Source organism: Theropithecus gelada, chromosome 7a (assembly GCF_003255815.1).
Source record: "Theropithecus gelada isolate Dixy chromosome 7a, Tgel_1.0, whole genome shotgun sequence".
NCBI lineage: Eukaryota > Metazoa > Chordata > Mammalia > Primates > Cercopithecidae > Theropithecus > Theropithecus gelada.
In genome coordinates this window covers 15,246,307-15,270,854 of record NC_037674.1, presented here as the reverse complement: position 1 = coordinate 15,270,854, position 24,548 = coordinate 15,246,307, and the positions used below count along the sequence as shown (strand labels likewise).

The 24,548-nt window shown below is 42.9% G+C and overlaps 2 protein-coding genes and 1 long non-coding RNA gene across 4 annotated transcripts in view; 1 reads left to right on the top strand and 2 right to left on the bottom strand.

The window, feature by feature from the left end:
• The window catches only part of EIF2AK4 (eukaryotic translation initiation factor 2 alpha kinase 4), a 106,935-nt gene extending 98,192 nt beyond the window's left edge, over window positions 1-8,743 (bottom strand). Inside the window, exons 1-2 of the mRNA XM_025390492.1 lie at window positions 8,534-8,743; window positions 3,238-3,350 (exon numbers count right to left, since the gene is read on the bottom strand). Of these exons, the coding sequence (XP_025246277.1) occupies window positions 3,238-3,350; window positions 8,534-8,677 (257 nt within the window). The 5' untranslated portion in view covers window positions 8,678-8,743. The remainder of the gene's footprint in view (window positions 1-3,237; window positions 3,351-8,533) is intronic.
• Window positions 8,744-18,374: 9,631 nt separating this feature from the next.
• Window positions 18,375-22,260, bottom strand: LOC112627937. The gene is made up of 2 exons (XR_003120250.1): window positions 21,612-22,260; window positions 18,375-20,478 (listed from the first exon to the last, which is right to left on the bottom strand). It is a non-coding gene; the product is annotated as an uncharacterized LOC112627937 (long non-coding RNA).
• A 125-nt stretch (window positions 22,261-22,385) lies between these two features.
• Window positions 22,386-24,548, top strand: part of GPR176 (G protein-coupled receptor 176) — a 119,031-nt gene continuing 116,868 nt past the window's right edge. For both annotated transcript variants that reach the window (XM_025390807.1, XM_025390808.1), the window contains exon 1: window positions 22,386-23,425. In XM_025390807.1, the coding sequence (XP_025246592.1) occupies window positions 23,254-23,425 (172 nt within the window). In that variant the 5' untranslated portion in view covers window positions 22,386-23,253. The remainder of the gene's footprint in view (window positions 23,426-24,548) is intronic.

The window sequence follows — 24,548 nt, the reverse complement described above, 5'->3', positions numbered from 1 at the left end:
GTATAAATACATCTAGTCATGTACACTCTCTGCAACTCTGCCTAGAGCTCATCTAAGTCAACATTTTCAACTCAAGGAAATTACACAACCAGCCCTCGGATTTCATTTCATTCCCAACCAATAAATATCCAATAACAACTCTCTGAGATTAAATAGGAGTTATTTAATTTTAACTGAAGAGATGATGACTCATCACTTTTTACCAAGCATTTCTGAGTAATTCATGGCATTTCACCCCGTGAAGTCGTGAGTATGCACTTATCTATGCGTTCTCTCAATGCTTCAGTATGACAGGGTGCTATGATCATTATCTATTTCTGTAGATAAAACTTGACAGAAAGTAGTTTATATGAGGGAAAGAATAGAAAAACCAACCATACAGTCCTCAGTCTACGTATGGAATCCAGGGTTAGATTCCTCCCTCCCCAAAGAGCTGGGATGGGGCTGAAATTTCCAGAATTTAGAATTTCCAGAATTTCTCCCCAAAGGTCTGGGATGGGGCTGAAATTTCCAGAATTCCAGAATCTAACCCAGGAGTCTCTCTTTCACAGTAGTATCAAGGACTACTCTGCAGAAAAGCAATGTTTTCCTGTACTGTATTCAAAAGGGTAAGAATATTACCCTAAATTAAGCTTTTTGTCATAATTTAAAAAATAAGTAATCATTATACAGCAATATTAACAGCATGGTGAAAAATTCATCAATGATGCTAATTAAACTTCAAAGAAAATTCTAATGTTCTCTTTATTTCCTTGCCATATAATTCATAGTTTATGTAGCTGATATTATAATGCTTGCTTTTTAACTTTTTATCAGCATTTCAATGTTAAAAACAATCATCCCATAATATTTTTATCAAGTGGACACATTAAGATTTACCTGAATAGTTATCTAGTGCCATGATTCTTAACCAGGGGTGATTTTGGCCCCAGGGGATATCTGTCAACATCTAGAGACTTTTTTTGATTGTCACAACCTGGGGAAAAATGTACTCCCAACATCTAGCAGACAGAGGTCAGGGATGCTACTAAATATCCCACGAAGCCCAGGACGGCCCCCACAACAACTGCCCACATGTCAGTATTGCCAAGGTGAAGAAACCTCGCTCTAGTGTTTGACATTTAGACTGCTTCCAATTGCTTTACTTTCACAAATAATGCTATAATTAATATTTTAGCACTTACATATGTATAACATTATAGCACATATAACTTTTTCTTCATTTTGATTTTTCAAGACTAAACACTTTGAATTCTTGAGGCTATGGTATAATAAAAAATTATATATTTGGTCTTGATCCCTGTTCCTGGCACAGAGATCCTATCACCCTTGGAATTTCCTGAGCAACAGGGGTGAGAAGAGCATCTTATGTTTTTCATAACAAATCCCTTCCAACCATACTGGAGTTAGGGCTCATGAGGTAACTCTGGTCAGTACCTGGGTAGCTTCAGGATCAGGACTGGTCACCAGAAAAACTAAGCCTTGATTACAGGGTGAGAAATTTCAGTCCCATCCCAGATCTTTGGGGAGGAGTAGAGGGCCGAAGATCAAGTTCAATCACCAGTGGCCAAAGATTTAATTAATCAATCATCTCTACATAATGAAACCTCCGTAAAAACCCCTAAACGACAGGGTTCAGGGAGATTCTTGGTTGAAGAACACAGGGAGGTGCTGGGAGGGTGCCATGCCTGAAGAGGGTATGGAAGCTCTGTGCCTCTTCCCACACACCTTACCCTTCATAATTCTTCCATGTGGCTATTCCGCAGCCGTATCCTTTATGACAAACTGGTAAATGTAACTCACAGAAACTGAGTTCTGTGACGCATTCTAGCAATTATCGCAACTTAGGAGGGGGCGGTGGAAACCCCCAAATTTATAGCCAGTTATAAATACTGGCTATAAATGGTCAGAAGTATTGGGACTTGCAACTAGCATCAGAAATGGAGGCAATCTTGTGGAACTGAGTCCTTAATCTGTGGGGTCTATGCTAACTACAGATAATGTCAGAATTGAACTGAACTATTGGACACCCACACGGTATCAGAAAAGGCATAATGTATTTGGTGTCAGGAGAAAAAAAAAACCTAGAGAGGCACTGTCTTAATTTCCTTTCATAAATTTTTAATGATCTTTTTCCATTAATGCTTCATTAATATTTTTATAGTAGGTATAGTACACCTACTATAATACTCTCAGTACAGTTTTGGGGGCTAAGAACGGTTACTGACTTCAAGGAGCTCAATTTTCACCTATCTGTCTTTTCATATCCTCCCTATCACTTCTTAGGATAATAAATTCCATAAATTTACCACCCACTGTGTAAAGCAGAGTTTCTTTTTATTTGTCCCTTTCCTTCTCAGAAACCTTCACTGGTTCCCCATCCAGTAAGTTCAAACTACTTAACGCCATCCAGGCCAACCTGCCTTTGCATGTGGGATGTATGGGGAAAGATTACACCAAATATACATACTTAAGGGCTGATGGCTGGCTGGGTGCAGTGGCTCACGCCTGTAATCCCAGCACTTTGGGAGGCCGAGGCAGGCGGATCACGAGGGCAGGAGATCAAGACCATCCTGGCTAACACAGTGAAATCCCATCTCTAACTAAAAGTTCTCAACCAGAGGTGACATCGCCTTCAGGGGGAATTTGGAAATATGCAGGTTATTTGGTTGTTTCAATGCCTGGAGGACACTCGTGGCATTGGTAGGTGGGGGCCAGGGATGCTAAGCATCCTGCAGTGCATGGCACAGCCCTGCACAATGGACACTCGCCAGCAGTGCCCCACTGAGAGGAAGGACAGCTCCAAATACTCTCCCTCACTCTAGGCAGCGAAAGGTCATCTCAGGCACAGACTTGCTGAGTTTCTAATACCAACCATACTCTAACTATGTAAGTGCTTTCAATAGTCACCATGCCTCTATCGTTTTCTTCCAAATTTTTCCTCTTCCTAACTTATGAAGAAATAAATAAACAAAAGTTAACACATCAAAGGAAGCAAAATAGTCACTGGGCAAATATTAGTATCTGCAGTGACAATTCTATAGCTACAAACAGGCTTAAAATGAGACAGGTTTCATGAAAACATCTATTGCTGATGTAGTTTTGTTGAAATATAGGAAATGAAATTTTATGTGGAATGGGAGCAGGGAGGAGAAAATACTACTAATTTCAATCTGTTTCTATGTTGTCAAAACAGAAAACTGAAACCATGTCAAAGTTATTTATAAATGTACTCACACATCTGGATAGGTAGGTGGGCATTTAACCCTCAAATCCACTTTTACATATACTTCTTCACCAGTTAGGCCTTGGGGGTACAAAACTAAATTGATTTCAGGGGGCTCTTTGACCTAAAAGAGGAAAAACAAAAACTTTTTTTCATAGCTGTAGAGCCAATCATTAATGATTAAGATAATGATCATTTTAGATCAAAAGTTCTACTTTAAAAATATTTGCAATTATATTTTACATAGATAATCTGGCATACTTTCCAAAAGCATGATTTAAAAACAAAACCTGAGCCAGAGAAAATGCATTTTCCTTTTTTAAGTTATCTAGGGAACGAACCAAAATGTTCCACTCAGCTTCCATTCATTGAGATGTTACTGAGTTATCATGTCTGGGTGCTCTCCGGGAAGCTGGGAGTGCAGAGGTAAATTTAGACAGACACAGTCCCAACCAGCTGATACAAACTAGAAGACAAGTGATTTCAAATAGTGATGAGTGCTGTAAAGAAAACAAAGCAGAGTAGAGGGACACAGTGGTGGGCAAGGAGAAGATATCCAGACAGGTGGGTTAGGGAAGGCCTCTGTGAGCAGGGGAGATTTTAATTGAGATCTGAATACTGAGATGTTAACAAATGAAAACCCTTGACAAGGACAGAACTGCATGTTTTCAATCAACTGCTTTTCATCAAATCACCAAATACCCTTGTTCTTCCACTTATATACCCTTTTTCCAAAGTGGGTTTGAAGTAGTTCATATTCTATGTATATAATGAAAAAGGGGAGTCTTGAGAGAAAAAATAATGGCTGAGCACTCCCATGGCCCAGGCACCTTACCAACTTTGCAAGGCAGGTGCCATCTCCATTTTACAGATACAGAAGCTCAGGTTCAGGGAGTTTTACATTCTTGCCCACAGATACACAGGGACAGAGCTGGGATTCAAACCCGCCTTGACTCCAAACCCTGTCTCCTCCCATAAGCCACTCTTTTATTATGCCATCCTAAGTTGCTAGGATTGAGCCTTGATTTTTTTCTCGGAATGTCCTGGCAGGCGGGGCAAAAAGAGAAACGTGGTATCATCAGAAAAGAGAAAACCCAAAAATTATTTCAGGGAAGCAAAGTACTTAGCAACACTAAATGCTAACAGAAATTTATAACATGAACCTTACAAGGAGTACCATATAATAAACACTGTTCTCTTCTACTATGTGTACAAATTTCATAAGGTCACTTCTTATACGGCTTTATAATAATCCTTGATAAATGTGTGGGTCCTTCCATAAAGCATAATTCTGCAAATGTGGTCCCAGCAGGGTTAGGCACTCTTTGGTCCACAGGCCTTGCATCCACTCATTCACCCATCACACATCCATCACCCACATTTGTTAAGCACTAACTGTGTGTCAGGCACTGTGCTTAGTCCACAGAGGTGAGAACACGGATATGGTTCCTGCTCTCAAGGAACTTCAGTCTGGTGGGGGAAAACAAACATCATAAACATGTAAGTGCAAGTTTAGAGAATGCTGTTGAAGAGATGACGTGGTGCTCTCCTTAGCGAATGACTTCGGGTGTGAGGGTATGTAATTAAATGTGGTTATCAAAGAAGAACTATCTGAGGAGGTAGCAGGATGTAGCATTGAAGCTAAGATAAGCCAGAGACCAAGCATTCCAGACAAGGAAAAAAAGAGACTCAAAATACATTTGAGAATTATTTCATTCAATAACAATTTCAGAAAGTTTTTTGTTTGTTTTACCAGGCATTGGGCTTGTAGGAATGGCATTTCAAATGAGTGGAAGACAATGAAAAATTCAACGGCCTGTATTTGTCTAGCTGCTTAGCAGGAAGAGGAAGGATGCACACGGGGAGGTGGCCTAGGCCCATACTTCAATGGAAAGAAGAACTTAAAAAAAAAAAACTACTTATATTTATTTGATGAAAATTTAAAAACGAAGTCATGAACAAGTTGAAAGTAAACTTTGAAGAATTTGGTTTTTAGTAACATTGGAGCAGAGGGGGAAAAAAAACCCCAAAGAGACCATAACACAAAAAAATAAGTCATTTTGACTCTATTCACATTTAAAAAATCACATAAATTATGTAAATAAAGGCATATGATTAGGAGAAAATATATGCATGATAGACCCAAAATGCTAATTTTCTTACGATATTTAGTTCTTACAAATAAACAAGAAAATGGACCACAGGGTGGAAGAGTAAACCAAAGAGCATGAGCAGTTCACAGGAAAAGAAAAATCAATGGTTTGTAAACAAAGGTGTTCTAGATAATTTATAAATAAATAAAAATTAAAATGAGATATGTTTCCTTTACCTGGCAAGGATGAAACAGTCTAACACATATAGTATTGTTGAAGATAAAGGAAAACAAACACCACCATACACTACTGGCGGATCCAGGGATTGAAGCAAGTTTTTTGGAGGGATGTTTCTAAAAGCTATCCAATTATAAATGAGCAGACCTTTTGCTGTTGTGGAAAGCTAGCCAAAATAAGTTAGCAATTTGTAACTATCTATAAATTATAGATACTTTAAACTGGCAGTATCCAAACTTTTTACAAATGCAAAAGTTTGTAGCATGCACCTCAAAATGTTATTTATAAATGATATACATACGCTACTAAACTGAAATTTATATTACAACACATCCCCACTAAAAGAAGTTGGAAAAAAAAATCTAACCTGAATTTATTGGCAGTAAATTTAGCCTGAACTAACATGAGGTTAGTAATAGTGTTTATCTGTTCAGTGTGAAATTTGAGTATTTCTACGTTTCATTGTGTTTGATTTTCGATGCTGCCCCAGACACTGAGGAAGGTATTAGGTAACGTGTGTAATGTGCACACAAAAACGTGAACAGAAGCACTTCTGAGTTCTGAAACCCATCAAGTCTCAAGAGTTTTGGATAAAAGGCTGGGCATGGTGGCTCACACCTGTAATCCCAGCATTTTGGGAGGCAAGGCGGGAGGATCACTTGAGGTCAGGAGTTCGAGACCAGCCTGGCCAACATAATGAAACTCTGTCTCTACTAAAAATACAAAAATTAGTCAAGTGTGGAGGCAGACACCTGTAATCCCAGCTGCTTGGGAGGCTGAGGCACAAGAATCGCTTGAACCTGGGAGGTGGAGGTTGCAATGAGCTGAGATCGCACCACTGCACTCCAGCCTGGGTGACAGAGAGAAACTCCCTCTCAATAAAGAGTTGTGGATAAAGGATTTCGGACCTGCATCACTTTTCCCTGGCAAATTGCAGGTGATAATAAGTGTTTGTTGAATGACTAAACTCTGATTCATCCTTGAGACCATCAATTACTTGCCTGCCGGGCCTATGAATGGTTGAGGCCATTTGCCCTGTGTACAATAGGCCACAGACAGCTATTTAAATTCTCCTGCCTGCCTTCTATAGTTTTTGCTTTGGTTTGTCTAGTCTTTCATCTTGTTATGAAAGCCACCAGCTATAAATTCTTGGGGTTACCAATATCCTGACCTAAAAGAAGTTGCTTTTTTTCTTCCATTTTTCTGCAGCCCTAGGAGCAGACAACTAAGCTTGTATAAAGTAAACAAACTGGTTCAGAACGAACCCTTAGGGACTTTGTGTTGAGTCTGGTGTACACTTTGAGACACCTATTTTGGCTGCCTGTTGGGCCTACTTCCTGATTCTCAATGTTTGGGAACATTGAAGTTGCCCAATCACCAACTTCTCTGTCATGTTAAGGGGAATATTTATACTTTTACTATTTCAGGTTACAAATAACTTCATATTAAGCATTAGAAAAGTAAGCTCCCTGAGGGCAAGGATTTTTGTCTGTTTTGCCCACAGCTGTATTCCTAACGCCTAAAACAAATTTCATGAAGGAAGAAGAACCCTGAGTTTGAGGGAGAATATTTTGCTCTGATAGCTCCAGCAGATGGTATTTCTTGAGGAAATCCTGGATGTGCAGATAAAGCAGATGTTATGAAATGCCAGAGTTAAAAGCAGATGAAGAGGCCAGGCGCGGTGGCTCACGTCTGTGATCCCAGCACTTTCAGAGGCCAAGGTGAGAGGATTGCATGAGCTCAGGAACTTGATACCAGCCCGGGTAACAGAGCAAGACTCTGTCTCTATAAAAAATTTAAAAAATTAACCAGGTGTAGTGGCATGTGCCTGTAGTCCCAGCTACTTGACAGGCTGAGGCAGAAGGACTGCTTGAGAATAGGCTGCAGTGAGCCATGATCATGCTCCTGCACTCCTGCCTGGGTGACAGAGCAAGACCCTGTCTCAAAAAAAAAAAAAAAAAAGCAGATGAAGTTAGAAGTATGTTTTAAATGATAATATAACATTCAGAAACAGTTTGGTAGATCAACTCTTCAAGGATGGGGAAAAAACTGTCAGTATAAAAAATTTATAATGTGCCTTAATTTCCAGACAAAAAGTCAAAATAATATTTTAAAGGCAAAATAATATTTTAAACAAAATGCCATTTTAAAAAGTCTGAAGCAAGCTGGTTCAACCCAAGGCCCATGGGCTGCATGCAGCCCTGTATGGCGTTGAATGTGGCCCAACACACATTCGTCAACTGTCTTAAAACATTGAGGGTTTTTTGCGATTTTTTTTTTTTTTAGATTATCAGCTATCGTTAGTGTATTTTTTGTGGCCCGGGGAAGCCAAAAGATTGGACACTTCTGCTCTAGACTCAGTCTAGAACCCTCTCTCCACTACAGCTAAGATGAATGTGTGCTACATTCTGAGCTACATGTCTTAGAGGAAGGTGCAGACGTATGCAAAGTTCCTCCGTATCGGAAAACACAGTGAGGATACCTGGGGAGTACAGCGGGAATTATGCGGCGTGCAGATCTGAATGCATGGATGAAACGAGAATTCTGATTGAGGACGTTAAGGCCTGTGCGAGCGCCCAAAAAGCGTTCTCAGAACAAAGTAGCAACGGGTGCGTATGAATGTGCTGTTGTATCATCCGCGAGGGCTTTCAGGGGAGAAAAAGCACAAGGTTGGAAGGAGGCAGATATGTTACGGGATGTAGGCAGGAATAAGAAGCAGTGTCAGGTAAGAGAGAGGAATCCCGGGGAATTCCTCTGGGGAAATCATGGGGAAAGGGCTGTGGAAGAATTCGGCCTAGGTGGGGTTCTGGAGACCAGCTGCAGGTGCAAGAACTAAAAGTGAGCATGGTTGGAACCTGAGGGACGAAAGACTGCAGGATCTTAAAGCGGCGGTCCTATCTGGAAGTGTCTGGGCTTTGGCCCAGGGCCGGGGGAGGCCAGGGCACACCAGCCCGGGCCTGACAAGCCACGTTCCTACCGGTCCGCAAGCGTCCGGCCGCAGGTCTTGGAAGTCCGCGCCGTAGATGGCCTCCAGGGCCTGTAGTTCGTGGTCCTGTCGTTGCGGGTAGCTCTCCGGAGGCTCGTCCCGGCCGCGCCCGGGGGCCCCACGGCCCCCAGCCATGGCAGCGCTGCGCCCAAGGCGGGGCGGCCTTGCCGGGGCGGCGGTGGGCCCCCGGCAGCCTGCGGGGCGGGGCTCCGCGCTGGGGACAGGCTGTGGGCGGGGCTCCGCGCTGGAAACGGGCTCGTGGGCGGGGCTCCGCGCTAGGACGGGATCGTGGGCGGGGTTCCGCGCCGGGGACTGGCTGCGGGTGAGACTCCGCGCGGGAGAAGGACTCGTGGGCGGGGCTCGACGCCGCCAGGCGGGGCCAGGCTCGGGGGACGGGCCGTGGGCGGAGCTGCGCGTCGGGAGCCAGCTCCGGAGGCTCCAGAAGCCCGGGCGAAGGAAGAGGGCCGCAGGACAGCTTTGCCCACATCCTGCTGGGGGAAGGGGAGCAAAGGAACTCCACGAAACTAAGAAATGAATCACACAGATAGGAATGAAAACGCCACATTGTATAGTTTTCACGAAACAAGTATCTTTAACAGAAGTGCTTGCTGGAACTTCACCCTGGCATGACTACTGCGGGACACTCTTTTTTTTTTTTTGTCAGAGTTTCGACTCCTGTTCCCCAGTAGGGAGTGCCGTGGCGCGATCTCGGCTCACTGCAGCCTCCGCCTCCCGGGTTCAAGCGATTCTCCCGCCTCAGCCTCCAGAGTAGCTGGGACTACAGGCGCGCGCCACCACGCCCGGCTAATTTTTGTATTTTTCGTAGAGACGGTGTTTCACCATGTTGGCCAAGATGTTCTCCATCTCCTGACCTTGTGATCCGCTCTCCTTGGCCTCCCAAAGTGCTGAGATTAGGGGCATAAGCCACCGCGCCCAGCCAGGAAACTCTTAAAGGGCAGACGTCGATGAGTTCTGAAGTCACTTCTAGTTTCACCTTGAACCTCCTCAGAACAAGACTACTGGGAGTAAAAATTGTGACCGCCCCCCACTCTCCTTCCTCCACTTTAGTACCCCCAAACTTACTCTCTTAACCACAGATTCAACACCCCCACGTATGTTCTCTGTCCCTACATTCCACAGCTTTGGGGATATCCAGTACCACCTTGAAAATTCCACTGAAAACTGTCTTTCCACTCAGGCATCTTTGTGAGCTACCTTCCCATGAAGAGAATTATGTTCCCTTCCCAGTTCACTCAATGTGAATTTAGGCAGTCTTTGTGTTATATCTTGCCTCAAGTCGTCGTTTTTCAAGTTTATAAAATAACCTGTCTACCCAGACAGTGTTATTGCATTTCATCTTCAGTAACTTACTAATGCTGCATATCCATTTAGAATAATCCTATTGTACTAACCCAAGTTAGGTTTAAGTGACATGTTTCTTCTGTCTACCTTGCTTACTCCTCCACTGTTCACTAAATAATGATTGTTTAAATACCTTGCTGCCATTTATCCACTCAGTTCTGGCCAGATAACTGCACTAGCTTGACCCAAGGCCAATTTAAATCATCATCTTCCCTCTGCTGGAGACCTGTTCCTTCTCCAGTGATCTCTGACTAGGCAAATGGCACCATCCAACTGAGTGGGATTCTGAATTCCCTTTCTCTCAACTCACATCCAAATAGTCACCACTTCTTCTGTCCATCCACTACGCTCTAACCCATTGCCACTAACTTAGTTCAGGCTACTGTCACCAATTCCCTGGGTTACTTCAATAGCTCTTTTAATTAGTCACTGTCTTCATTCTTGTGCCACATTAAGCTATTCTTCCTATTGCAGCCAGAGTAATGTTTCTAAATTGCAAATATGGCCATTGCACTCTAATCCTTAAAATTATTCCATTTCTCTATTGGTCTTTTTAAAAAAATTTTTTTAAACCTATATTTATGAAAATGTCAAACATACATAGAAGTAAACTCTTCTGTACTCATCATCCAGCTTCAACAACTATAGATATTTTGTCAATCTTATTTCATCTCTTCTCTCTATCCCTCAGGAGTGTTTTTTTAAATCTCAATCATATAATTAAAAAATATAAATACCTAAGTATATATCTCTAACTAGAAAAGGAACCAACATAACATACTACTAACCTTATGCCCTAAACATGTAACCATTTGGCCAGGTACAGTGGCTCACACCTGTAATCCCAGCACAAAGTGGAGGATCACTTGAGGCCAGGAGTTTGAGACCAGCCTAGGCAACATAGTGAGGCCCCATCTCTACAAAAAATAAAATAAAAAATTAGCTGGACAAGGTGACATGTAGTCCCAGTTACACAGGAGGCTGTGTGGGAGGATGGCTTGAGCCTAGGAGTCCAAGGCTGCAGTGAGCTATGACTGCAGCACTGCGCTCCAATCTGGGCAACAGAGTAAGACATTGTCTCTTAAAAAAAATTAACAATTTCTTAACATCATTTAATACCTATGTTCAAATATTTCCATTGTATAAAATTAGAGTCTATACTGGATGCTGGAGCTATAAAAGATATAATTAAAACAAACAGCAAAATTTGAAAGGAGTCTGTAGCTTAGATGGCAGTATTATACCATTGTTGATTTTCTGACTTTGTTGTACTGGTGACATGTAGAATAGTGTCTTCCTTCTTAGGAAATTTCCAATGCAGCATTAAGGGGGCAGTGATGTATTAAATATGCAGTTAGCTCCCAAATGATTCAGGAAAAAGAAGAGAGATGATGCTAAATCAAATGTGGAATGTTGAACATTGGAGAATTTAGGTGAAGGATATATGAGAGCTCTTTGAATGACTCTTGAAACTTCTATGTAAGTTGGAAATTATTTTAAAGTCAAACTTCAAAACAAAAATGAAAAGAAACCATCAAAGTGTTTTCCAAAGTGGTTGTACCATTTTATATTCCCATCAGTTTATGGGAGTTTCAGTTGTTCCACCTCTTTGCCAGTAATTGGTATTGTATTGTTTTTAATCTTAAACATAGTAATTGGTGCTTAGCAGTTTCTCAGTGTGTCTTAACTTGCATTTTCCTAATGATTAATGATGTTGGGCATCTTTTCACATGATTATTTTCCATTCATATATCCTCTGTCTTCTGTTTTTGTTCACATCTTTGGTGCATTTAAAAATTTTGTTTTTGTTTTCTTACTAACTTTTGAGAAATATTTTTATATTCTGGACATGTCTTTTTTTTTTTTTTTTCCTGAGATGGAATCTCGCTCTGTCACCCAGGCTGGAGTGCAGTGGCATGATTGCGCTCACTGCAACCTCTGCCTCCCAGGTTCAAGCAGTTCTCCTGCCTCAGCCTCCTGAGTAGCTGGGATTACAGGCACATGCCACCACACCCAGCTAATTTTTGTATTTTTAGTAGAGACAGGGTTTCACCATGTTGTCCAGGCTGGTCTTGAACTCCTGACCTCATGATCCGCTTACCTTGGCCTCCCAAAGTGCTGGAATTACAGGCGTGAGCCACTGCGCCAGGCCGGACATGCCTTTTATCAGATATCTGATAGGCAAAAATATTCATCCAGTCTGTAGCTTGCTTTTTCATTCTCTTAACTGTATTTCAAAGAGCATGTTTCTTACTTTAGAGAACATTTAATTTGTCATTTTTCTTATATGAATTATGTTTTATAGTCATATCTAAGAAATATTCACCTATCCTAAGGCCACAAAGGTTTTCTTCTATGTCTTCATCTAAAAAGTGTTAGATTTTTACCTTTCGGCCTATCATCCATTTTAGTTAAAAACTTAAGCATATACCTATTATATGAAACAGTAATTCTATCCCAGGCATTTACGCAAGAGAAACAAAAGCATATGTCCATACAATGACTTATATGTAAATATTCATAGTACCTTAATTTGTAATATCCCAAACTGGAAACAAACCAAATGCCCATCAACACAAGATGGACATACTGAGGTATAAACAAATTGAGGTATATCAATACAATGAAATACTATTCAGCAATAAAAAGAAATACATTATAGATGTAGCAACAACATAGACAAACTCAAAATAATTATGCTGAGTGAAAGAAGCCAGATGTAGAGCACATACTACATAATTCCATTTATATAAAATTCTGAAAAATACAAATTTGGTCACAGAAAGAAGATAAGTGGTTGCCTGGGGATAGGGAGGACACAGAAGAGCCAGGTGGAGGGATTAAAGAGGAACAAGAAGAAACTCTTGGTAGTGATGTATGTATACATTCATTATTTTGATTGTGGTGATCATTTCACAAGTCTGTGCATATATCAAAACTTATCAAACTGTGCAATTTAAATATATGCAATGTGTTTGTTACATGTCTATTATACCTTAATAAACTGTTACATGAAAAAAGAAAAGGTCTTTTTTTTGTTTTGTTTTGTTTTGTTTACAGTGGTTTGTTTGAATCAAAATTCAGACAAGGTCCACACATTGCATTTGGTTGCTGTATGTGCAATACAGGGTTAACTAAGCAGGCTTGGGATGTATAAACTCTGTATATTTAAAAGAAAAGATTGACCCTTGACTGGCTCCTGGGAGATAACCTCTAAGTCCTTGAGACATTCTGCCTCATAAGAATGTCTTTGTATACTTGGGGTTCACAACTCATCAGGACACCCCAACATTTCCTTATTATCCAAGTACTTCCTAAACCTTTAGATCAGTACTCCAAAGAAGAGTCTCTAATCCTCCTATATGTCCTCGCTCCCCCAAACTACATCTCCTGGTCTTGCTGCTTGTCCTTGACGTTCCAAAGAGAAGCTCTCAGATTTCGATCACAGTTTCCCAAATTTTAAAACTGCAAGCCCTTTCCCCTTCATTCTTGAAAGATATTTTCATTGAATATAGAATTCTGGGCCAACAGTTATTTTCTTTCAGTACTTGACAAATATTGTGCCATTTCTCTCTGACCTACATGGTTTCAGTGAGAAATCTGTTATCAATCACATTGTTTTCCCAGTGAAGGTAATGTAGCACTCCTCTTTGGCTACTTTCAAGATAGCTTTTTGTTGTTATTGTTTTGTTTTGTTTTGAGACTGAGTCTCGCTCTGTTCAGGCTGGAGTGCAGTGGTGCGATCTCGGCTCACTGCAACCTCCACCCCCCGGGTTCAAACAATTCTCCTGCCTCAGCCTCCCAAGCAGCTGAGACAACAGGCACATGCCGCCCCGTCCAGCTAATTTTTTTTTTTTTTTTGTATTTTAGTAGAGACAGGGTTTCACCATGTTGCCCAGGCTGGTATAACTCCTGGGCTCAGGCAATCTGCCCACCTTGGCCTCCCAAAGTGTTGGGATTACAGGCGTGAGCCACCATGCCCAGCCCTTGAGATAGTTTTCCATGTCTGAGTTTTCAGAAGTTTGACTATGACATATCTTGTAAATTTCATTGGGCTTATTCTGTTTAGAATTTGCTTAATTTCTTGAATCTCTAGGCTTATTATTTTTGCCAAATATAGGAAGTTTCCAGCCATTACTTCTTTGAATACTTTTCCAGCCAACTCCTGTCTCCCCTTCTGGGAGGTAAAGGCACTTGTTCTTGCAGCATGCTGTGACTTGGCAGCCAGGACCAGACAGGCAACACTGTTCCTGCTGCTCAACAAAGTCTGAAATAAAAATTGTTAGTGACTTTTGCATTACTTTGTGGGTGTTTGTGTGCATTTACATATTTCTGTACCCGAATGAGTCTTGCCCTTTAAATTTTGGAATCGGTATATACCTTTATTCCACAGCCGTGTCATTACTTCCAAGTCAGACTATGAGTCATAGTATTTTATATCCATATTCCACCTTTTACTAAAGAATATTACTACCTTAATCACTTAATTCACTAGAATTGGTCTTAGATAACTTTTGGCTCTTTAAAATAAATCCAATTTATTCTTAAAGGACATATTTATTATGATAAGTGATACAGGAAAAAAATGTGTCAGCTTCCAAAATTAATTATAAAAGAGAAGTCCTAAAAAGGTGCTGAGAAACCATGATAATCTTCAGCAGCTAAATATCTTCCCAAGGTGACTCGTTTGAAGGTGATAATACTCATAGATATTTTAGTTTCACATATTTGCTATTAAAAATTAGGCTTGGCTAGCTGGGCATGGTGGCTCATGCCTGTAATCCCAGCACTTTGGGAGGCCAAGGCGGGCGGATCATGAGGTCAGAAGATCGAGACCATCATGGGTAATACAGTGAAACCCCGTGTCTACTAAAAATACAAAAGCAAAAATTACCGGGCATGGTGGCGGGCGCCTGTATTCCCAGCTACTTGGGAGGCTGAGGCGGAAGAATGGTGTGAACCCAGGAGGTGGAACTTGCAGTGAGTTGAGATCGCACCACTGCACTCCAGCCTGGGCAACAGAGCAAGACTCTGTCTCAAAAAAATTAGTCTGAGCCAGGCACAGTTTCTCACACCTATAGTCCCAGCGCTCTGGGAGGCCAAGGTAAGTGGGTTGCTTGAGCCCGGGAGTTTCAGACCAGCCTGGGCAGCATGGCAGAAACTTGTCTCTACAAAAATTATAAAAATTAGCCAGGCATGGTGGAATGCACCTGTAGTACCAGTTACTTGGGAGGCTGAAGTGGGAGGATTGCTTAAGCCCAGGAGGTCGAGGCTGCAATGAGCTGTGATTGCACCACTGCACTCCAGCCTGAGTGACAGAGCAAGACTCTGTCTCAAATAAAATGAAATAAAATTAAAAATTAGTCTGTTTGCTTTATGATCACTATGTGTGTGTGTGTGTGTCTGTGTGTATGTGACTATTGAGGCTTCCTGGAGAGGGAGGGAAGGAATATTCAACTTCCCCCTTCCCAGATATTCTTTTTTTTCTTTTTCTTTTTTTTTTTTTTTGAGACTGAGTCTGGCTCTGTCGCTCAGGCTGGAGTGCAGTGGCCGGATCTCAGCTCACTGCAAGCTCCGCCTCCCGGGTTTACGCCATTCTCCTGCCTCAGCCTCCGGAGTAGCTGGGACCACAGGCGCCCGCCACCTCGCCCGGCTAGTTTTTTGTATTTTTTAGTAGAGACGGGGTTTCGCCGTGTTAGCCAGGAAGGTCTCGATCTCCTGACCTTGTGATCCGCCCATCTCAGCCTCCCAAAGTGCTGGGATTACATCCCAGATATTCTTGATTAATTTAATAGGAAGTCTGTAGGTACAAGGACTACTAGAAACTCCTGATATACCTTCTAATGCCATTTTCCTGGGAAACTGCATTAGGAGATATATTCATAGACTCATATCAGTAGAAAACTGTTTGCCAATCCACATATTGGGATAATTTGGAATACATGAAGGTCTGTCTTATTGTCTTTTAAACAGATAATTGCTTTGGATGGTAATTTAACATGCCCAAAACTAAGAACCGTAAAAAGTAAACATATTTAGCCCAATGATGTAAAGGCTAAATTCTGGACTTCTAAATCTTCAAGTCAAAATTTCCCCAAAGCCACTCTGTCCCTTGTTAATTGCAAAATAAGTGAATTTTTTTTTCATTTTTGAAATATAAAGCTTGTATTTTATTTAAATCTATAGAGAGAATGTTTTAAAATCTTGGATGGTGACTTTTCCCCTTTGTGATATTTGATTTCTTTAAACATTAACAAACAGGAATTGATCTTATATAGACACTGTCAGAGGTTTTTATTGATTCAATATTTTGTTGTCCTCAAAACAGCCTTGCAAAATAGGCATCTTTATCTCTAGTAGAGGAGAAAACTGAGTTTAGAGAGGTCAAGTACCTGCCCAGTGTGACTTGAACACAGTTGGAATGGTTCTATCTTAAATGGTTCTATCTTCGAGAAGATAGTCATCTACTTCAAGCAGTGCAACAGCACCAACAAGGAGATTACCTGTGACTACGAGTTCCCTCATTGAAGACATCAAGATCCCCTGCCTCTGTAGCTCTGAGAACTGCCGGGGACCCTCAACCAGGCCCTGGTGCCAGACTCAAAGGATGTCAGCCGCAGCCTGGGGCTCTGGAGCATGCAGCCCACGGCCCAGGGTCCCAGCCCCACCACCCACCCCCATTTCAGGTGCTGTCCTCTATCCAGTGGCCATGTCAGGGCCTGACACCCCCACACTACACCCAGGAGCCCCTAGCTCCGGCCCCTCAGCAGGAAAGGGCTTTTCTATCATTCAGCCCACATCTCTCTCATTTTCAAAAAATGCCCTTTTCAGAATTTTGTTTAACTTCAACATCAGCTTGTCTCTCCATCTCTCTTCCTTTCTTCCTCTTTCTCTCTTTTCTCTTTCTGGTGGTTATCCTTGGCCTCTTACCGTCAATGCTGCTACATTGTTTTGTCTTCTCTATTTTCTTCCTCATTGTGAGAAAAGATATTTTAACCATTAAAACCAATAACAACAACAACAAAATATTCAAGAGGTACAACTGACATCGATATTCATACTCCCTTATCTCTCCATATTAGGTTCTTTATCTTGAAAGCGTTAGTAGAAACCCGTGTAAAGAGACAATCTAGGTCTCCAAGAAAAGACAAATGGGTTATTATCTACCCCAAGCTTAAGTACTCTCCAAAATACTGTTTCAACAACATAAGTTTATCAGAGACGATTATGCTTTTTTTGATGTGAAAAGCCCAATAGTTTAAATCAAAGATGCCCAGAGGCTCTACTATCAGCTACCACTTTCATTTTATAAGGACATAGGATATCCTTATTGCCACTACTAATATACACAGAAAAGTTTTAAAGTCCTGACTTAAAACCTTCCATTCCCCAGAAATACAATCTGTGTTCTCTTAAATAGGCAGGCCCCAATTTTCATAACAACGTCTGCCAGGATAGGCTGGGTTATGCTGTGATAATAAGCAACTCCAAAAATCATGATTGCTTATACAACAAAGTTTTATTTCTTATTCACACAAACTTCTTGTGTGTCTGGGTAGTTCTCCACGGCATTTGCCCTCCCATATGGTGACTGAGACATAGACTACTTCAATCTTTTGGCTCTTCCATTTCAACATAAATCTCCTTCCACAATTGCAATGGCAGAACAGAAGAGAGATTTGAGAATCACAAACAACTTTTCACTGCCTCAGCCCACAAGTGACTCGTCCCTTTTGCTCACATTTTATTAGTCATAATAGTCACATGACCCTGCCCACCTGCAAAGGCAGCTGAGAAATATAGTCTTCTGTATGCCTGGAAGAAGAGGAAAATGAGATACTGTTGAATATTAGTAATGTCTACACAATAATCTGCATTATCCATGTCTTTTTACATTGGCATAGACATAGCCATTGGAAACAGAGCTACTTACTCCAGATGGGTAGCCAAGGGCCATAAAAACTCCTCTTTTCTCAGCATGCTGCTGCTTGGGCTTACCAACACAAAATACTTCGTTTTCTCCACCTCTTCTCTTCTCTCCCTGTTTAGTAAGAGGCCACATCGGGGCATGTGAGGGTGTGTGATGGGGAGCCAGAGGGAGGAGGAAGAAGAAAGGCACATAAAACCTTTACGTTCCCCAACTATCTCGGTCTTTGCAATGATCCTAAATCCTATTCCATCTCTTCTTCCCTCCACCCAGCCCTCCTCCTGCTCTTCAATAAATATCTAAGAAAGTTGGAATTGGGAATTCTTCTGAATACAAAGGTAAGACAAGTGATTATCACCTAAACAAGGTTAAGTACTTGTTGGAAAAGTACTTATTAGCACCTATGTGATTTTGCCTATCACTACACCACAAAAGTATAAGAGAAAAATAGAGAAGGAAAGAGGTTTTTTTTTTTTTTTTTTTTTTTTTTTAAATTACCTATGGCATTAGGGTTCTCCAGAGAAACAGAACCAATAGAATAAATAGACATAGAGAAAGAGATTTATTACAAAAAATTGGTTCATGCAGTTATGGAGGCTGGAGGCTGACAAGTCCCAAGATTTGCAGTTGGCAAGCTGGAGACCCAGGAGAACTGACGGTGTAGTTCTAGTCCAAGTCGAAAGGCCTGACAACCAGGAGAGCCATTACTGTTGTTTCAGTTCAAAAGCCAGGAGGCTCAAGACTCAGGAAGAGCTGATGTTTCAGTTCAAGTCCAAAGGCAGGAAACAGCCACTGTCCCAGTTCGAAGGCAGTCAGGCAGAGGGAATCCTCTCTACTCAGCTTTTTTGTTCTAATTTGACCTTCAACCATTCAGATAACGCCCACCCACATGGGGCAGGATAGTCTGCTTTACTCAGTCTACCCATTCAAATGTTAATCTTATCTTAGAAACACCCTCACAGATACACCCGGAAATAATGTTTTCCTACCTATTTGGGCATCCCTTAACCCAGTCAAGTTGGGACATAAAATTAACTATCATGACAACTAAAACTTCGGAAACACAAGGTGCCAGTAGGTTGAGAGGATACCTTCTTATACTATTCGTTACAGGAGAGGACTGGGAGGAAAAATTACTTTTAACAGCATTATCTAGAGTGAGAGATTGCCTAGTTTTTACTCTACTCCATTTCCCATTAACTACTTTGGTTGTAGCTTCAGAAAGTTTTGAATAAAAATTAGCTAGCACATAAATGTGTTGGCCGGTAATTCTAATCACCTGCCTTCACCTATGGCTGTATAGCTGATTGCTGCCAGGTGTTAACACTTACCAGCTCATAGCAATGTAACACCTACTATGGTGTGAATGTTTGTGTCCCCAGCCCCCCAAATTCATATATTGAAACCTCATCACCAATGTGATGGTATTAGGGGATGGGATCTTCGGGAGGTAATTAGGTCATGACGGCTCTGGTGCCATAGAAGAGATTAGTGCCTTTATAAAAAAAAGAAGCACTAATAGGAACCAGGTGTTTTAATGTGTGCCTGTAGTCCCAACTACTTGGGAGGCTGAGGTGGGAGGATTGCTCAAGCCCGGAGTTTGAGGCTAGCCTGGGCAACACAGTAAAACCCCTGTCTCTAGAAAATAAAATAAAATAAATAGAGGTACTAATAAAAAAGGCACCCTTCTACCACATGAGGAGACAGATAGAACGCACTATTTGTGAACCAAAAGCAGTCCCTCAACAGGCACTGAATCTGCCAGTAACTTGAACCCGGACTTCCCAGCCTTCAGAACTATGAGAAATAAACTTCTGTTTTTCATAAGCTGCCTTGTGTAAGGTATTTTGAACTACTATAGTCCGAACTACTATAGACTTAGACAATACCTGTACATGGTAAGTAATTGAAATGGACTGTAATTTATGTGTTTTTTGACCTTTTCAGGTTTAATTTCAGAAAAAAATTTGAAAGCGTACGTTTTAGTTTTTGTTTTGTTTTTTTGAGATGGAGTTTCACTCTGTTGCCCAGGCTGGAGTGCAATGGCAATATTGGCTCACTGCAACCTCTGCCCCTGGGTTCAAGTGATTCTCCTGCCTCAGCCTTCCAAGTAGCTGGGATTATAGGCGCCTGCCACCACACCCGGCTAATTTTTGTATTTTTAGCAGAGACGAGGTTTTGCCATGTTGGCCAGGCTGGTCTCCAATTCCTGACCTCAGGTGATCCACTGGCCTCAGCCTCCCAAAATGCTAAGATTACAGGTGTGAGCCAACACGCCCGGCCTGAAATGGTACATTTTTTTTTTCTTTTTTTTACAAAAGGAAAATATATCTTAACATTATGGGAGGTTATATTTTCCTTAAATGACTGCAATATCTCTACTATCTCTCATTCCACATGCTCTTCTTATAATGTGACTAACACTCCTCCCAATTAGTGTCCCCTTTACTTAAATATGGTATGTTTGTAGCTGCTTCAACAAGTAGAGGACAGTGGCAGTGACACTGTACAACCTCTGAGATTAGGTCATAAAAGTCAGTGCAAGCTCGTCTGAGTCTGAGTGCAGTGGTGTTTACAACTAACTGATCACAACTACTTTACAGATTTCTTTGTTCCTTCTCCACTACCACTGCTTCACTTGGCTAACCTAAAAAGAGAGAGAGAGAAAAAAGTATCAGTGCAGCTTCTGCCTTGTCCTCTTGGGACTCTTGTCTCTCTTGGCATGCTCACTTTTGGAGCATAACTGCCAGGCTGTGAGGAAACCAAACAGCCACATGGAGAGGCCACACACAGATGTTCCAGCTGAGTTCCCAGTCAATAGCCAACATCCACTGCCAGACATGTGAGTGAACAAGCCTTCAGATCCCAGACCCAGGCAGCAACTCTGAGCTACATTTGTGGAGTCATGCTCTAAGCCACTAAATTTGTAACAGTTTGTTGTGCACTGGTAGATGACCAGACAGTTATAAAAAACACTACTATAGACATTTAATACATATTTAAATTGTGTCCAATCTTTGACATCACCAATTTTAAGATCTTCTGACTCATCCTTAAAAAAAATTCACACAGCACACAACTATTAAGAATTGTGCTACTCTCTGTTCCTGTCCTTAGCCCTTCATTTTTGAGAGGCAATCCTTTCTCAAGTCTGAGAATCATGGTGATCTCAGCTGATTGGGTTATTTCTTGATTCTACTAACCATATACCCTAACACCAACTGAGGGGTTGTTGAGCATTTAGTGATATCTTCTCAGAATGAAAACATGAGAGTGGTTTCTTGCTTTCTCCATTCTTTACACCTGCAAAACTGATTCTTTTCTATACCTTTATCCCAACTCTTACTAGTTTTGAATTCGGGACGGAGGATGAAGGTAGGTAAAGGAGTATTTTTATAACTGTTATCAAGCAACTCTATTTACACACATTCTTCAACCCTTCCTCAATGAGTATGCTGGATGTTGGTGAATTATTATAATTTTTGGTTTCTAATGATTATAGTGTAAAGGGTTTCATCTTGAAAACTATATTTGGACTCTTGGAACCAATGTTAACCGCTGGTAATGGCGTTCTTGGGGGAAAAATACAATTAGTGTAATTAGTAATATTCTGTCTTTTTCTCTCTCCCCTTTTTGGTCTCCAAAATGTTTAAAATAATTCTCACATAGATTACTATGTGAAGGTATTGGGAGACTCCAAATATGTACAAGACACGGATTTTTTTACCCTTTCAAGAGTAAATAAGGGTTACCAGTGAAAAGGAAATAGCCATATTATACCAGGACCATCCTTGGGGCAACCAAGGAATAACTGTAATTTTAATCAATTTTTGAGTTACTGTTCTTTGTCCCAGTCCCATAATCAACATGTCAAAGTCTTCTACCATGTACTTCACTTATTAAAAAGAAATGAGTTTCCATAAAGTCGACCATGCATCTTTTTTCTCTTTACCCCAGATCCTCTCTCTGCATCCATACAGTTTCCTCTCCCACTTGGCATCTCTTACTTTACTATTTCTTCTTGTTTACTTGACTATCCCAGCTCCCAACCTTTTCTGTCCTGGAATCCACTAGGCCTGGGTTATATTGTGTACATTTTACAAATGATATTCAATAAAAAGGCCCAGAAAACCATGCATTGAGTTTCTATATTTCATTTTTCTTAAATGCTCCAGCTACACCCAAGGCCTGACTGAGGGGCCGGGAGACTGGGCTTCCTGCCCAGGTGGCAGGGACGTGTAATTCTAAGACCGCAGGCAGCCCCTGCTGACGAGATACAGAGGAGTAACGACAGTTAATAGTAAATGGAGCGAGGCCCCGGGAGGTGTAGCGAGCGTGTCCACGACAGCCAGTCACGTATCCTCCGGCCACCCACGCTTCCAGCCGAGACAGTCACGCTCCGCGGGGCCAAGATGGCGCCCTCCCCGCGGCAGCCTGGGCGCGAGAGGCGGGGCCGCGAGTGCCACGTGACCATCCTCGCCAGCCGCGCGTCCCCGGCTGCCCCAGGCGCGCACCAAGAGTCTAGCAGCCGCGCAGACGGTGCCACTGCCCCGCTGGGGGCGTCCTCCCTCTTCCCCGCCTGGCTGTCAAGCTCTGTTCTAGCGGCCGAGGGCCCGAAGGGGGATAGGAAAGGGGGCGCCCAGCTATGCAGAGGCAAAAAGGCGCTGCGGAACGGGGTCCCCGCTACCGGTGCTGAGGCAGGAGGTCGGAGCCCCCAGTGAGGGGCTGGGAAGCAGGACCCAGCACGGGCGTCTTGTCGGGAGGCTGGGCGCGCAGGGCCAGGCTGCTGTGGGCACTCAGGGCTTTCCGCCCAAGCCATGGGCGCTGTCGGGCACTCGGGGGTCCCCTCGTGGCTCCGGCCACTCGGCGTGGGCATTTCGTTGGCTTCACATCGCCATCCAGCCTCGAAGCCAGCAGGACTGAAAAATAGCTTCGGCCAAACGTTCTCCTCCCGCTAAGGAGAGGGGCCCAGTGCGTCAGCCCGAGGGGACTGGAGAGGGATGCCCTAGCCCTCGGGGGGCGGAGGACCCGCGGTTGAAGGAGGCAGCGGGAGCGGAGAGCGCCCTCCTTGAGCATCGAATGCCTCCTTCTGTGTTTCCATTCCTGCCGAGTGGGCTGGGCCACGCTGACCACCCTGGAGGAGGGACGGACGACGCTCGGCGGGCTCTGACCGTGCTGCCTTCATGTGGCTGCTGACGGGGATCCAGGAGGGAGTGGGCATGGGGCGCAGCCGCTCCTCCCTCCCTCCCCGCCTCCTGGGCGCCGGGGTTGGCGATGTGGAGACGTGAGGGGACCCGTCGGCTGCCCCGGCTCCTCCAGGACTCCACCAGGCGCCCGCGCGTCCCTCCTCACCCGGAGGAGGAGAGGCTCCGCGCGGGGCTCCGAGGCGGGCGGCGCGCGGAGCCGGAGTCCCAGCCTCGCCATGGGACATAACGGGAGCTGGATCTCTCCAAACGCCAGCGAGCCGCACAACGCGTCCGGCGCCGAGGCTGCTGGCGTGAACCGCAGCGCGCTCGGGGAGTTCGGCGAGGCGCAGCTGTACCGCCAGTTCACCACCACCGTGCAGGTCGTCATCTTCATAGGCTCGCTGCTCGGTAAGCCTCCCGCGGGGTGCCTCCGGCCCGGGCCTCCCCGAGGGTACAGGCTCGGAGAGCCGGGAGCAGGGCCGCCCAGCCACGGTGGGTTTCGGGTGCCTGGCAAAGTGCAGAGTTGGAGGAGGCTTAAGGATCCCGGGTAGCTGCAGTGTAGTTAAGCGGGGACGGTGGACTCCAGCCTCCACGCGGGAGCAGAAGAGTTCCAACAGGGCTTCCTCGTGGCCCGAGGATGGAGCGGGATCCAGGCGGGGGTCCCCCTCCTCAGATGGCCCTCGCGGAACGCTCCTGGGTGCCCGGCTGGCTTCAGCTCTTGTTTACAAATAGCGAGGAATAAAGATCCTGTGGGAATTTGTTACTGATGATTGAAAGGAGTGTTACCCATTCTGTTAAAGATGTTTTGCCATCCCATCTTTCCATATATATATCGAAATAATAATATATACGATTATTTTGATAGACCCTTATTCTGTGCATGTTTTACGGCGTGCTTCTTCAGAACAGCGACCTGCTGGTAAACAACCCTGTGAAATTAAGCTATATGTCGCCTGTAGATGATTTTAAAACAACAAAATAAAACCCACTCTACTTCCCCATCTATGTGTTAAGGTACAGAATAAAGGTAGGATAAAATACACACACACACATCCCAGATTTAGGTATAGTCGTTCAGGGAAGAAAAGATCAACGAATTGAAATGAGTGAGTAGTAACATATTAGCCTCCTAGCGTGAGAACTACCTGTACTTCTCACTACTCTTAAATGACAATAGTCTTTATCGCTCCTCTTCAAACATTAAATGATGCAAGCAATATTCATTTCTATTGAGGTCTTCTGAACATATTGCATACCACTTGGATATATGTGGCTTCCTTTCCCGTGTCCCCAATGTGGCGTTTATAAGGATGTGATGTTATTGGCAAGAACAGTCGTAAAGTTTCAAAGTAGGAATAGGTTACTTTTTGCAGACACTTGTGAATTTCTATGGAAACCAAGATAACTGACATTTAATAGACTATTTTTAGAAGAATTTCAAATGTTTGGAATTTCCCTTCATACTTTCTATTATTGTCATCATTCCATTCTACTCTCTCATAGTATTTCTCTTCCATTTGTTTGTCACGAG